General features: G+C 42.0%; 1 protein-coding gene across 2 annotated transcripts in view; it reads right to left on the reverse strand.

The window, feature by feature from the left end:
• Positions 1 to 11,080: 11,080 nt before the first annotated feature.
• Positions 11,081 to 16,262, reverse strand: part of zgc:113054 (uncharacterized protein LOC541322 homolog) — a 13,112-nt gene continuing 7,930 nt past the window's right edge. For both annotated transcript variants that reach the window (XM_005943856.3, XM_005943855.3), the window contains exons 10-12: positions 15,903 to 15,975; positions 13,449 to 13,566; positions 11,081 to 11,926 (exon numbers count right to left, since the gene is read on the reverse strand). In XM_005943856.3, the coding sequence (XP_005943918.1) occupies positions 11,731 to 11,926; positions 13,449 to 13,566; positions 15,903 to 15,975 (387 nt within the window). In that variant the 3' untranslated portion in view covers positions 11,081 to 11,730. The remainder of the gene's footprint in view (positions 11,927 to 13,448; positions 13,567 to 15,902; positions 15,976 to 16,262) is intronic.

Below are 16,262 nucleotides of genomic sequence, written 5' to 3' on the forward strand. Positions count from 1 at the left end.
GGACAAGGTCAGGTGGTTTTCACTGCTGCGCAACACATGCGTGCACCTTAATGGTCACTCAGAGGATACTGTTAACCCATTAGCTTGCATAGTGCTCCTCTAGTTCCTGGTTTAAATCAAAACAGCTGGGAAGAGGGTCAAAAAGAAACAGAAATGCTGAAATGATTAAATGTGAAATGGGTTGTTGCTAACAAAACACTTCAAACGCCGCGTGCCGCTCTGCTGTTGTGTTTAGTGACACAAGACTCGCATTAGCAAAGTGATCTAATCGCGTGCTGCTTCGCCATGTTTACATGCATCTCTGCTCACTAATCGGATATGAGGTTTCTTCACAGAGTTCGGGCCCTGATCGCTTCATTAGTGTGAAGCTGCTCTTCCTCCTGAGCACACAGCACTAATACCATCTCCCTTCAGACACAGCGCTGCAGCCCAGAGTGGCCTCCTGAGGAAGCAGCACCATTAAATATTAATGCCATGTGTTTAGAGGGTTTTTATTTCAAACAGCGGGTTTGTCAGCATCTTATGTGGCGTTCTTCAAGATTAAGTCCATGTGGAAAACGGGGGTCCCGACGCTTTCTGCAGCATTGTGCCTTCAGAATAATTTAGATCTGTTTTTCTAATGGTCTTTCTGTGTTAATATCGCCAACATTTTCCATGATTTTCTTAAGCAAATGGAGCATTTTTAAGTGGGCGAGAGTACTGCCTTCTGTACCTTACAGTGTGCTGTGTAGCTGTCATGAGGTGAAGAATGTTTGGGTTCATTTAAGTTGACATCACTGCAGAAATGTGTTTTTTATAAACCTCTTTTTCAGTTCCACCCATGATGCAGAAAAATACCATAATGCCCAAGAAAATAACTTTTGAGCGTCTATGAATTACGACGCTGGAAGACAATCTCGAAACATAATCAAGTTCATGCATTTCCTTTCTTTGTTGGACTGCTCTGATAAAATAGCGCGAGCTCGTCTAAACGTAATAAAAATCAATCAAAGAATTTGTCATCTGTCCTCATTTGTTCTATTGTCCTAGTTTACATGCCAATTTCACAATTACCCCCTCGAATGAACCTGACCTCGCTTGCATATAGGGAAGTGGCGTATGTGAGCATCCTCCTCAATTAGGTCAGGGGCGTTAATAGTACAGCAGAAAACGAACACTCCCCACAACATCCTCCAGGAATTGCGCCTGACACTACTGACTGCCTTGAATCTATATTTGGGCCAAGTGTGTGGATGTGTGTCACCCAAGACTACCCGCCTAATCTCCGCCACAGAAAGTAAAGTGAGTTGTGGGCCCATGGGCGGAGATCGTCAAGACACAAAGGGATCTCCCAGCAGGCACAGCAAAAACCAGGCCCTGGGCAGGCTTTTATGATACCTTTCAATCAGTGGATGATTCCCAGCTGAAATGACAGGTGATTTGACTCAGCCTGCAATTAATGACCTCATTTTAACAATTAAGAGCAGGGGAGGAAGAGGAAAGCCCCCGAAAAAGACAGCGAGTTGAGCCGGGGGGCGAGTTTTGATGCCTTGATAGTGCAAGACAGTAACGTCTCCGCGTGTCAAACGTGACTGGAGCTTGTTGTCGCGGCTCAGGTGACCTCCTCCTCTTTTAAGCAGGTGGAATCCTGCAGGGAGAGCACACAGTGATGAGGAGCAGGCATGGGGAGGGGGAGGCTGTGGCAAGGATAGGGCGAAGAGGTGACTAGAGGGTGGCAAGGGAATGATGGAGTGCATCAAGCTGTGTGCCCACCCCCCCAACCTTCTCCTCCACCTTCTCTTACCCCCACCCCCCACAGCATAGAGGAAATTAAAGAGCTGTGTAGCAGGAGGAGAAGAGGAGAGGAGGGTGGTGATTTAGAGCGTGGCACAGGGGGATGGGGACCCGGCGCATTGGAGTTAATTACTGAATAATGAGGAACAATTTATTGTGTTCTTGTTAGAGACATCAAAATGCTGCTGGATACTGCCTATAGAGAGGAGCATGCCTCTCTCACTCCTTGTGCATCGGTTAAAATGTGGCGTTTAACTCAAAGTCATTAAAAAGCCCCCACCTTGCTTTGCCTTGCCTTATAAAGTGGCGGTGTTGCAGGTCTCCTGGGCAGATGAGGGGTCTTAACACATTGCCCTAAAATACTTCCACTTTCCTCCAGGCCTTCTGAGTGTACACTAAAACCTAATGACATTACCTGAGATGGGCTTCTTCTTGTTTTCATGGCATGCCACAAATCGTCCTGATTTTTATCCACAGCTACAGATAAGTTAGCTTCCTAACAAGGGCCACTATCAGCTCCTAAGCTAGCTAATTAAGACACTGCTATAAAATCTCCATAAGTAAAAAGAAAAACGGTCTCCTTTTGATCTTCTAAATGTTTGAAAAGGACTCATTAACACAACCACCTTTTGCATTTCTAACATTACTAGAGAACGACTGCTAGAAGAAGGAATACCATCCCTGATGTCACACTCTGTCAGGTAGCATTGGCTGAGGTTAGCGTAAATTTTTGACATATTAGATCTTCCCTTCCTTTATTAAACCTGTAATCAAATTTGTTTTATAAATTATATGCCACTTCTAATCCTAGAATACAGTGTTTGCTTATTGTTTTAGTAGGTAACTGGACTTGCCAACAATTGCAGCTTGCGTTAGTGTTGTTTCCTTACATCTGTTTTTTTGCCAACTTAACTTCAAGGCTGTCATCCACACAAAGTCTCATTCAGATCTCCACTGATATTTGTAATGTATAATTTGAAATTGTAGATCAGGAATAATGGTGTATCTGAGTCACATGGTAGCTCACAGGCTAGCTAAATGCTATATCATACCCTGCTTTATAGTCTGAACTAAAAATGACCAGTACTGTTTAAGACCATGAACTCTTTACGAAAGCATTTACTGAAGAAATAAAACAATTGAGAAGTAAGTTAATTTTGTCATAACCTTCCATACAAGTCAAAGCAGTTGCCCCCTGCTGGCCCTTAAGGCCAATTCTATTAAGGAAACATGGAGTTGTAGCTATCTCAGTCATGTCTAAACTAGCAGTGGGAAAAAGAGGCATGAGCAGTATAATCATGTGCATTCCTGTGTGCCTTGGATGGCCCCAAGTTGGGAAGTTGTTCCTCTGACTTGGTGGTCATGTGCTTTTTGATAGAAATATGTAAAAAAAGCCATGAGCATAACAAAGATGTATTTTATACTTAAACAATGTGTCTACTGCAGTTTTCAGTACATAATAAATCATTACAGATTTACCTCTCTACCTTTGTATCACAGTTAGCTACTGCTACTACTTCTAACTAGTCTAGGTAACTGTGGTAGCTCTACAAGACAAAGTTTAGGACCTAACACCATATTAAAATTCAATTTTATCAAGCAATTAAAAGAAAATGCCACATATTTGTACTGTTAATTAAAAATGGCCAGCTATCAGCCAAACTGTTACTTTCACCTGCCAAATTTCTACTCATACGATGTCAACAAGTCAGCACGTCATACAAAATTTTTGCAGACAGAATTTTTGCATGAATATTCTCATTCAGGAAACCATTTGTACCCTCAATTCAATGATGCAGGAATGCACAGTAGCTATATATATTGATGTGGTTGTAATTTTGTTTGTGTTCACAAAGCACATTATTAGCCAATACACTATATTATTATTAAACTATATACTGGCAAAAATGGAATCCATTGGAGGTCCAGAGAGAAAACCACTGCTGACCAAAAACAACACAGAGGCTTGTCTCACATCTGCCAAAAACCATCTTGATAATCCCTAAGACCTTTGGAAATATATTCTGTGGACTGATCAGACAAAAATTTGAACCTTTTGGAAGGTTTGAATCCCGTTAAAACGAACACAGGATTAAAAAACAACAACAACAGTTAAACGGTCTATGGTTGCTTTGGTGCTTCAGGACCTGGACAATTTGACTGAGAGAACCATGAATTCTGCTCTCTACTAGAAAATTGTAAAAGAGATTTTGTGGTCTTGGGTTTGTGCCCTGAAGCTTGAGCACACCTGGGTTACGCAGGAGAACAAGGACATGAACCACACCAGCAAGTCCACCTTTGAATGCTTTGAGTGAGTTATGGCTATTCACATTCAAAAACCAACCAACGTTGCTCAATTAAAACGATTTTGCAAAGAAGGAATGTGAAAGACTGCTTGTCAATTATCGCAAACCTTTAATTGCAGTTCTTGCTTCCAAAGGTGGCACAACCAGTAATTAGGTATAGGGAGGAAAATACTAGCACAGTAGCCTACACAAAGAACATGATAAACGTTAATGCAAAAGGCAGCAGCTAGTCTGAATATATATAAAAAAAAAACAGCCATTCCAATAGCTCGTTCATACTAGCTTTATGTGTTGACGAAGTTACTTCCTTTTTTGGAGCAGTGTTTGGCAAACCACCAGTTTTTCCCTTTGTCGTAGTCCTAGTGTTAAAACTCATCTATGTGCAAAGTCATTCATATCATACAGGCTTACAGATTACTCATGCAAGAGACTTGTAAATAGCTTTCATGTTGCAGAAGTTTCATGCCAATATTCTTTCATTATCGCTGTAAACACGACACTTCACACCTCGATGATGCTTACTGCGTTCCTCGTAAAAACTGGCTGCGTATAACTTAATTTATCAGGTAAGAAAGTGAAAAAAGGAACGCTGAATGCAACTTGACTTTATTCTCCACCAGAGAAAGACCAAGGCTCTCCTTTCTTAGCAGCAACGTGTCAGACCTGCTATCGGTCCTTAGCAGAGTGTGAAGTATCCCAACTCTTTGATGTGTTAAATATGAAATCTGACCATAGAACAAAGCAGCTGTCAGCAACCAGCACGTGTCAAGAGCAATCCACGCCAATTATTATTGAATTTCTGTCATGCATGCGTCTGCCGTGCAGACACTGAGGTGTGTTACTGTATCGCAGTGCTAACAAAGACTTCAGACAGTCTTCAAAAATAAACATCACAGGCTTCAGTTGTCTATATCAAAAGGTTGCTGATGATTGTCTCCAAATACAAGCCAAGGCTCACCTTTTGTCCAGGCTTCATCGAGAAAGGGTTAAATAATTTGCTGCAAAACAGTCAGAAGCGTTGCACACACTGTACTGTGACCTCGAGAATATGGCTTTAACTTTGTCAAAGGGTCCCATATTAACAGCAACACAATCACTGGATCACAAATCACACAATGTAAGTTATGAGAGCTACATGCTGTGTCTCTGGTGACATTGAGGGAGAACGTGAGAAGGTGCTTGCTGAGTGTGTAGCCATGCTGTGTTGCCCAAATAGATACGTTCCATCTGAGAGTGATGCAGCCTTCGGAATGATCCCGCTAGACAGATGAGTGCTACTTGAATGTTAATGAGGGCTCCTTTAGACACGCATAAATTAAATGATTAGATGTCTGCAATCATGCAAGGTCCTTAGGTGTCCCCTATTTATGGCATTTGAAATGTAGCTGCCTTTATTTACGACATGTCTCCCCTGCACAGGCTTCGCCACCTGAGCAGCCCAATGCTTTCAAAAGACGGGTTTTTTTTAATGACCTGTAAATGAATCACTCTGGCAGAATCGTAAGAGAAGCGGAGCCCTGCCTCTTTTTCAAAACAAAAAGGGAAAGTGTGCTGTCCTCTGAAAGAAAAAAAAAGAAAAAGCTCGCAGATGTTTTGAATAAAAGCCGCACTCCAGACAGGGAAAGATGCAGTAAAACATTTGTTTCCTATACGCCGCTAACAGAAAGATACACTGTCGAGCCTCAGAGAGGGGCCTCAGAGGACTGGCACAGTCTCTGAACGCGGTCGCCTAACAATGAATCTTCCTCCTCTCCAGTTCACACGCTCTTCATTGTCGTTTTCTAGATGCAACAACAGCTATTTTCATCTTCATGATTGCATTAATTACAGCATAACTCACGTCTCTTGGCTCCAGTACTGTTTTCCCTGTAGAAAACAGCGTGTCAATGCTTCAACAAAGGAAGGGAACAGTACATATACTCAGCTGGCACTTCATTAATCAACATAAGAAATCAGCATGGCTTGTCACTTATCTAGCCGAGTCTGCTACTGAAGTTGTATTATATTCTCTTTAAATGATTCATTCGAGTTGGGAAGATTTTAATGAGATTTAGACTGCATTCATATTACCGTAATACAGCCAGATACAGTACATGCAAACACCTCAATATGTAGACATAAAGCCTTGCGATGGACAGGCAGTGAGCGGCTGCTTCACTGTTGAATCATCTTAAAGACTCTTCACTGTCCCAGGAAGACTCTGGGGTGCACAAGCAGCAATAATAGGAAGCACCTAAGTTACAGCCATCTGCTCTCAAGCCAAAGCCGAGGTTTTTTTGTGTGTGTGTTTTTGTGGCAGCAGAGAGAAGGGGCTAGAGAAATTTCTTTTAAGATTCTTGCTTTTTTCCCCCTCTATTTATTAGGATAATGAATTTCCGACTGCAGTGCCAGTTCCACTGAGCCTGCTTCTCGGCCTAATTCTCTGTAACATTTCCTCATTGCCGCTGGGGAACATTATATGAAGGCAGGGCTTACAATACCATCAATATGCCCAAGACGACAATCGGACGTCTCATAGATATTAATGGAAGTGCAAATTAAATCAAAGTTGGAGTGCAGCTATCGGGGCTATGATCAATGCCTTTTGCACAGTCAGATTTAATATGGGGTTTGTAATTTGAGTATCCAAACAAAATGTGCATCTTAATGGGAAAGATGAAAGTAATCCCACATGGGGAGGAAATAATACATTAGCTGCATTGTAATTAGAGAACTCAGAGTGCAATGTTTCCCCAGTATTAATGTTGAATAAAAGCCTGATATATTTACGATGTGGAGACAGGATGTGGACGTTTTGAATTGTTTTTAGACACCTCGAGTCGTCTTAGGAAGCATCTTTAAAAAAACAAAAAAAGACTATAACGATGTTGGGTAAATGCATGCGTAGGAAACAAATACAAATGATGAAATAAACTGTCAAATGTTAGAGCAAAAAAGCAGACTTGTTTTTGTTAAAGCAGTGGGAGCACATCTGTGTTATCACAGTCATAATGAAAGAAAAACACCTCAGGTATGTTTTGATTTAATTATGAAATACTTGATCTGAATATGAAAAATCCCATGTTTTTTAAGCCAAGCTGCTACAACCAAACACAACAGAAGTATGTGAAACATGATTTTGGTAAAAGGTTCTTAATAAATAGTGATTGAGCAAGTCTCCCCGCAAGCATTCAAATGAAATACGATATAATAATGCCTCACTTTTATTTATTGGCAATCCTTCTGAGTACACACACAGCAGCCAGTTAAAGTGACCCCATGTGAAGTCGGCAGGTAGCATGCAGAGAGCAAACAGCAAAACAGCTTTTCAATGAATAACACATGAGCCAACAAACGTTGCTAGACAATGATCCAGTGCGTTCAGCGAGTCAAGTGCAACACACACAATCACGAGAGAACACAAAGAGCTAATCAAACTTGATGCAACCCTTCGTGATCAAAATGAAACAGCAGCTACTAGTAGGCGCCCATGCTTTTGTAAAAGAAAGTTAACTTAATTAAAAAGATATGAGCTTTGTAATAATCTAGTTTTTTTTCTTCATTGTAATTTTTGTTTTGAATAGAAACACTCTGACAGTTTGAGGAAAGTGCTTTCACTTCTTGGCAGACACTTACGAGAAGGTCAAAAGCACTCCCATGCGTGTATGCTAAATAGCATGCTAGCGCTAGTAAGCCACAGACTATATAAAAGATAATTTTCAGGTCTAAAAAGTGAAGCCAATGTGGAATTGCCTTAAAACTGCATTCTTTCTCTCCTGGCGAACACAAGGTGTCTTCTGTGGTGGCAATAAAAGTCCAGTTGAATCAAACTCTAACCTGGCTCACTTGCTTTATGATCTTAGCAAAAACCTAACATCAAAAATCTCAATAAATGCTTTGTTGATAAGATTATGGTCTCATTTACTAGCTTCAAGTGAACTGAATACAATATGGTGTTTATTTCATAAATTATGATTCCTATTATGTGAAAATAGAACAGTAAAGCAAGGTATGGTTTTGGGTCAGTGTACTGGGCTTAAGTCACTCCAGTCAGGCAGCTCACATGCTTAGGTGTCTTTTTTCTTCTTTTCTTGTCTGATTTCTATTTTCTACATGCTAAGATGGCAGTGGCAATCAGCTTGAAAAACAAAATTTCTACAGAAAAAATAGGAACTTCACAACAAGATCACTGTGGCTTCAACTTTTTACGAGCAGTTTATGCTAGCAGACAGTTAGCTTTGCGCTTCACAAAGATAGCTTTAGCTTTGTCTGCTGAATATACTAAATATTTGCTGAAAATTTACAATAGGGACCCACTCTTTAGTATAATGGTACCAATGGTTCACCTTTTACTAACAGTTTATGCTAGCAGACAATTAGCTTTGCACTTCACAAAGATAGCTTTAGCTTTGTCTGGACCTAACAAAACGCCCAACAGTATCACACTACTTATTTTATCAGTGTTATATTTTGCTTGCTAAATGATTACAAATAAATAAATGTAAATATGATAAGTGGTTGTGTAAAACTGAAGTTAACTAATGCTAATTATCAATTTCTAAAGAAAATCTTTCTTACAGATATGGAAGGTACTCTACTTCATTTACAACTGAAGACATTTTCTCAACTTTATACTTAAAAACTGAGTGTCATTTATATAGCATTTCAAGTGTTAATAAGAACCACAAAATTTTAATTTTTACATGTATTTTGAATCAGAATTGCTGAATATTTTGACTGCAGTAAGCATTAGCACCTTCCATCATTTAATCAGTCCAATTAAATTGTTAGGGGTCATTAAGTTTAAAGTTTGCACAGCACTCCTAGCCTTTATAACGAGATAAATGTTGACTTTTTTTGTTGCACAGTCCTATCTCTGATAAAAGCATCAGGGGGGAGCACAACTCAATTTATAAGGGGTAACATTTCATCTTTGAACACTTCACTGAGTGGGTATGTAACAGGACGCTATAATCCATCAATAAAACTGTATTGATATTGTCGAATGTTAATATGTCATCCATAAACCCTTGGGCCCTCTTGTCACCAGGACACAGTCTGCTCAGCAACTCATACTGCCTCATGGTGTTGTTGAAGATCGACCCAGGTCTCCCACTGAACGGCTGCCGCTGTAAAATGTTGCATGCCGTGACAGAGCGGAGCATTAATCAAAGTTGATTTGAAGTGCGAGAGCGCAAGTGCCTTTTTTGTTGCTGGAGAAGTGTTTAGCACAACAGTGCTGTGTACAATGGGGTCCCACTCTTCAGTGTAATGGTACCAAAAGGAGGTCATAAATAATGGATTCAAGATCACTTACACCTCATGAAGCAGGCTATGGCATTCAAAGGGATCATGTTTTGCTGCTCAAATTATGGATTTAGCTCTTTTGGCTGCAATTGTAAAGGAAAACAAGACCTCTCCAAGAGGACTCTGAAACAGTTTAATGTGGTGCAAAACATGACGGAAAAACAACAGTTTATACACTGCCACTAAATGATGACAGAGACTGGCTGGAAAAAGCAGATTATTTTTGCTTTCTGGTGGGATGTTTTGATTTAAAATTCTCCTGGAATATGTCTCATCTTCAACTTTAGTTAACTTGAAAAAAAAACCCAAGATAAAACTTGAGATTTTTAAATTAAATCTTGCTTGTGTTAAGTAAAGATTTGCAGATGCAAACAGATACTGCACCTTCCAACCGTTTTGTTCTATCGCCTTTCCACTTCACGTAACTTGTAACAATTCTCTGAATCTCTCAACAGCTGGACATGATTACATTTTTAATGCATTTGAAATGTAACCGTCCACTATCACACCACATTTAATTAAAGATATATGAGTATTTATTCAGTTTTTCTTTGACTGTCACATTGAGCTGTTTGCATACTAGAATTGGAGAGGTCTTCTTGCAATAATCTGCCCACATACATGTAGCAGCTCGCTGTTATTATCTTTAGATGATAGCAAATAATGTGATAACCCCTTGTTGTAAGTTTTTGTCCTTGCATCAGTGCTGCACCTGACTCTATGCTGCCCCTCAGTGGCAAAACAGTGAAACAGTCCTACAAAGGACAAACTCGTGAACAAAGTCTCACCTCCAGATGCTGAGCCAAAGTTTGATATTTCACCAGAAAATACGAGGATAAGAATCCCAATAATTTCCAATGTGCCAATGCAGCTGGAGATAAATACAGAAGAGAGAGGAGATGATCAGATCTCACTCCATATCTTAATGGGATCCTCTCACGAGCCATTCCGATTAATGACCAATCTCACAATTATGGAAATCAGAGATTGGTCACTAACAGTGAGAACTTGAAGTTGCTCACACAAACAGCAACAGTGTCACATTGCAGAGAGCGCTAATTGGCCACTACTTTTCATGTAATTGCGGCAACCAGGGTCACCTCCTCTGCTAACCTCTCCTTTAAGTATTGTTTTTCAGCACACAAACAGTTAATGGAGCAATTAAGATGGTTCTCACAAGTACCACTTCTGGGGACCATTTGGCAAGAAAGAGGTAGAGAGAAGCGGACTGGTGACTGCTCGGTCAATCACGCTGGGTGCACGAGTCCTAGGCGAAATAGAGCGAGGTGCAAGACGTGCAAGAACACTCCCACACTGGTGTGACTGGTCACCGATGAAGCAAACATTGTGTAGGAGCAAATTTCTGGAGTTTTTAAGAATTCACAAAATATATCAGTTTACTTGTGCTGTCGGCAAAAACATCAAAACTGCCTGTTATGCAGGTCTTCTTTGTCATACCAAACAGCGCACCAGGGCATGTGGCTTTGGGTGCCAGGGTGGTGGCAGCTGATCCTTTGGGTCTTTAAGGTAGCAGCCTCTGTGGATCAAGCTTGTTCCTATTTGCCTAATAGACAAATAGGTCAGGTCAGCGCCTTAGGAGTTTTTGTCACATTCTTGTCCCTGAACAATTTTTGCGTTGTGGCACATCTATGGGGAAGAGCCAGCCGCGTTCAGGGACACCAGGATGCCGGCAAACACATGATCAATATTATTCATTTCACATGTCAGTGGTTTTAATATTGGGACTAATTGTTGTACACAGCACTCAACAGCAGCTAATGAGAGGGAAAAAAACAGTCACACACAGTCTTTCACTTTAACATGCAAGGATAACTTCCCCCAGTTCATTACAATACAAAACCTTTTTACTTTTTATTACCCATTTGTATTTTTGACAGCATTTATCTGTGTTTGTGTTGGAGCAGATACAATAAAGTGTTACAGTCACAGTCATCAGTATGTTTAAGCAGCATCCAGGGAATAAAACACTGTAACAAAAAAGAAACTGATAATTTGGTCTCAATTGAAAGTAACGCTTGGTACTTTCCTGCTAAAAAAAATTGGTAATAAAAAAAAATGTTTATAACTCTTTCCTGTATTTAACATTGTTGCTTTATTTTCCTTTCAGTAAAACATTTTCTGCTGTTGTACCACACCGGACATTGAACTAAGCCTACAGTCTGCACAGAGAAAAAAAACCCCAAACTCCCAAAACCGATCTCACCTGTCCAGAAACTGCAGTTTCATTTAAACTGATATTGCTGTTCAAGTCTCAAAGGGACATAATATGAATGCCACCTATTTTTAATCCCTGGAGAATGAAGAAGAGGGGGGAGGAAAGTTTTCATCTCTTCATCTAACCCTTCTACCACAGACTTTGCCCACCTTCTATGACTAAGTTATGCCCTGTCATGTAGTCAGAGGCATCAGATGCCAAGTAGACCACTGCAGCTTGCAGGTCTGTCACTTGAGCCAGTCTACCAGCAGGAATATCTGACAGCCAGCGCTGCACCAGAGGCCTCAGACTCTCCGAGTGGATGAGAGGGGTGTCAACAATCCCCCTGAAAAGAGAAGCAGACAAAGTGAGAGAGCGAAAGAGGAGGGAAAAGCACACACACACAGACACACACAATGAAATCAGAAGACATCACAGTTCAGAGCCAGGAGTGACAGCGTTGTTTCAGAGCCACTACTTTGGTGACAAAAATAAACCCAATTATCCTTTGCAGAAAGGGCATGGCATGGCATCTCTGATGATATTTACTGTGGGACGGGTGGCACTTTAATGACTGGCACATCTCTGGAAGAGCCCATGGGTACGAGGGGACGTGTGGTATAATTTGCACATAGCCTTTGGTTAAATACTTATTATATTTCCCCATTGAAATGTGCTACTTTGATGCCGAGACAGTATTTAGGCGAAGTTTATCAGAAAACCGCTGCTTTTAGTTTGCTGGTTGCACACTGGCATCTAATAGCGCCGTGTCACAACAAATGCCATTCTCTCCACTCCTCTACAGTCAAATATCACAGAGCTTACATTTGAATAAATATGTCAACATGCCCGCCTGCGCCTAATACGAGACGACTTCTGACTTTCCCCACAATCGCTGTGACAGTGACTAAAAGCCATGAGGCCTGAATCATTGTTCGATGTATCCTGGTGCCTTGATATGGAATTCCAACATTTGGCTAAATTAGCACTTCCAAGGAGCGTGTGACACCTTGGTTAACATATTCCACCTCAATTATATTTCTCTTCAGCGGCCCTGTTATCTGGAACCTTTCCTGGCAATCAGAGGTACTGTTTTCCCTCAGCCAATTTTCTAGATAATGCAGCTTATCACCGCTGCGGCTAAAGTTGCCAATGGAATCAGGCTCCAGTCAACCTCGTGAGCGCTAATTGTGTCCCTTTTTTATGCATATTTACCGACTGTCACTTCAAAGAAATCAGCGGCCCATTGAGACACCCGGTTAGCGAGGGTGGGGGGGGAAGCGAATTGCTTCTTTGCAAATTAAAATTAGCAAACAAGCTGCCGATAAATAAAGCTGAGCGTGGCGCGTGTGTGAGGGCTTTGTTCTGGGGCTGTGACTGGGCCCGGCTCGCCCGGTGCCACCGGACGGATTTGCTCAGGGATGGCTGGGGCTAAGAGATGCTTCACTTAACACCCCCCCGCCCCCTCAACCACCACCCCTACCTCCCCTCCCGACACACATTCAAACAGCCCCCTTCCTGTGTTCTCCTCCTTTTTCTTCCTACTGCTCAGCTTCACAGACAAATAGATACAAACAAGGGCGCTATTGTTGCACCGACACTTGGAGTGAGGTTGCAAATTTGATTCCCTAATTGAACAGAACAATTAGAGCAAGTGTTTGGTTGATTCATCCCTCAAGACGTCATCTAATTAAGCACTGATGCATTGTTTGAGGACTTAAATTAGTGCATCCCCCTCAAACGGGAGCTCTTCATATGAAAGCAAAACGGCGCTAATCACTGCCTCCTTTCGCAGCTTGCTATAATCAAAAGGTGGGCCACTGTGTTTTGGAGGAAGACGAGGAAGGCCAAAAATAGACAGTACTTACGGCGAGATGCAGTTGACGCGCACTCCTCTGTCGGCCCATTCAGTGCCCAGAGTCTGAGTCAGTTTGACCACACCAGCCTTGGATGTGTTGTATGAAAGCTGCTTCTGAGGATGGGGGACTGGACAGTGAAGGGTGGAAAGAAAATGAGTTACTGAAAAAAGTCACTGCTGTCCATTTCGGGAAGTGGAACGTGCCATTTAAGAAGGCAACAATTACAGCATCATTAATAGTGGTATGCACTTTTCACATTCTTATTAAAGCCTCTTGTTGTTTTATCATTTGCCTTAACTGAAGAGTTTCCTTCTTACAGAGGGCCAATAGCTTCTACGGTGCACATTCCAGTTCCTGTGGTTTCTTGTGCACACTACATAAAAGCTCTTCCATTAGCTGCTGGGGACTCTGTGGATGATGCTAGGTAAAATTAATTGCTTATAATGTCCAGTTATGCTCTGTCCTCAGCAACAAAGGGAGGGAGCCATTTGTTTGCCTTGACCATCACAGATGCTGCACACTGCATGGGATGCCGGGACAGGGGCTCATTTTCTCCTGGTTGATTAATCATCACAAGGAAGGCTCCAAGTTACATACAACTTTAGTAGTTAACCTCATCACCCGCCGATCTGACTGCCAAATGGCTTCAGTGTGAGACCGGGGATGATAAATACCAGCCAGCTGCGGAGAGGCAGAGAGTGGTCCTGAGGAGAAAAGGGCTGGAGCATCCTGCATGCAATTTAGGGATGTTGGAAAAAAGAAGACAAAGAGGAATACAATTTGCAGTGTAGGGGTAAAAGCTGGGATGTGTTGAAGAAATAACAAGTAAAGGGTGGGACAGGAGGATGGTAGCCATGAGCAGGGTTCAGCGACGAGCTTGCAGAGGAAGGTATGGTTGGGTTGGGCTGGGCTGGATAAGGGTAGGCTGGGACCTCAGAGGAGCAGGCGAGGATGAGCCGAGCCCAGGGCTTACACGCAGATTGAAGGTGAAATCCGACTTATCAGGACAGGAAACACAGCTCAAAATGCCTAACAGCACTAATCCTTGCTCAAGACCTGATGATACGGCCGCAAAATACCATTCAGAAAATGCCTTCATCCTTTAAATAAACCTGCATTGATGTTTTTCGCCGTCTTAAAGAGCAGTAATCCCCAGAGAAGCGAAAAAGAAGTAGAAGGAGAGCATTTTCCAAAGCCCTCTTTAACATTCACCCTACTTATTGCCCGTTGCAAGTGGGAGAAAACATGCTCTTTATCAGGCACGCCTTTTAAATTTTGAATTCTTCTGAGCAGATAAGGAGTTCAAATGATGTACTCTTTTCCCAGCTGCTGTTGTTATGTCCATTTCTATGCAGGGCAGATCTGCAGGTATGAGTGTGAGAGTCACAAATCCCTCAAGTAAGGTCAAAACCAAAAAAGAAAAGAAAAAAAAAAAATCAAGATAGATATTTCCTGTCCGGGTGTCTTTGAGCTGCTGGCCGTCATTCAGAAAAAAATAGTTGTTGATGTTCAGAGAGTGTCTGTGTGTGTGTGTCGAGGGGGTGTTTGCAGGCCCACGAGCACATTCCATTCAGCAGATGGACAAAAAGCTGTCATTGTGCATTTTAATTGGACATTTACGGCTGCTTTTTGGTCGTCCACTTGGCTAGAACAGGTCCCATCTGATTACACATTATGACAATATTATAACAGATGTCCAGACCAATAAAGTAAATTCCTGAAGGACTGAGCGTAATGCGAGTAATTGATCATTTTCTTTATGCCGGCCTCTATTTACCAGCATGTTCCTGTTTTACAGATTGCCCCTGCAGTCGGGACTGGGGTCCATATGGCACGGCGCTTTACTGGCGATTTGACTATACTGCTGATGAAGTGTTGCAGTTCCTCTGGAGAAACCTGTTGGAGGAGGAACATTACACCGGTGCAGCGAATTACAAGGCTTTTACTAGGCTCCCACTAAACTCTAAAAGTGTCTTCCGCTGTTCAAACAAGGCCGTTGGCACAGGCTGGGGTTTTGCCGCGGCACAGGAACCCTCCCCTCCCAAGTTGGACCTCAGGTTGCCTTCCACATCCTCCAGACAGCTCCGCGGAGAGGGGATGTTTATTATGATGCAAAAATGCCTCGGCGAGATGCAATCACAACACTGCTACTGTATGCAGGGGTGGATGCATCTCTATAGAACTGTTTAACTGGGCTAAAAGTTGCCTAATCCTGTTTTAAAAGTGAAGGCTCACCTTAAGTTTCTCATAAACGAAGAAAACTGCTAAAAAAAAAGACTTTGTTTGAAGATGAAAATCTAATGCGATGTGCACTCACCCACATAGCTGTACAGCACAAATGTATTTAACTCTCCCTTCCTCCCCCTCCTTCACTCTGCCCAACTCTCCACGCCAAATGGAGAGATTAAAAGCAGACATGGAGGGGCTCCAGAGAGAAAGTGGGGAAATAGAATCATCACTCACCTATTAGACTGGCCATGGAAGCTGTGTTGATAATCTTGCCGTACCCTTGCTTCAACATCACTCGACCTGCTGCCTAAGGCAAGGATTCGGAGGGGCGAGAGACACGTTAAACACCTTATTATTAAGGCCCTGATATGCCATGCCCAAAGCTGAGCACAGATCAACACAAAAACATGCAGTTTATCGTCGGAGACGGGAAAACGTTTGGTGTGGATTTGAAAGCGGCACAAAAAAAAGGGTGGGCGTGGGGGGGTTGTAGGTTGTACATATAGATGTCTCGCAGCAGCTCGATAATTTAGGACTAAATTTAGTTTCTACAAAGGAGCTCAAGCTGGTTGGACCATTAATTAGGTCACAGTC

The sequence above is a fragment of the Haplochromis burtoni genome, unplaced genomic scaffold, assembly GCF_018398535.1.
Source record: "Haplochromis burtoni strain Fernald_Lab_line unplaced genomic scaffold, NCSU_Asbu1 Contig_245, whole genome shotgun sequence".
NCBI classification, from domain to species: Eukaryota; Metazoa; Chordata; class Actinopteri; order Cichliformes; family Cichlidae; genus Haplochromis; species Haplochromis burtoni.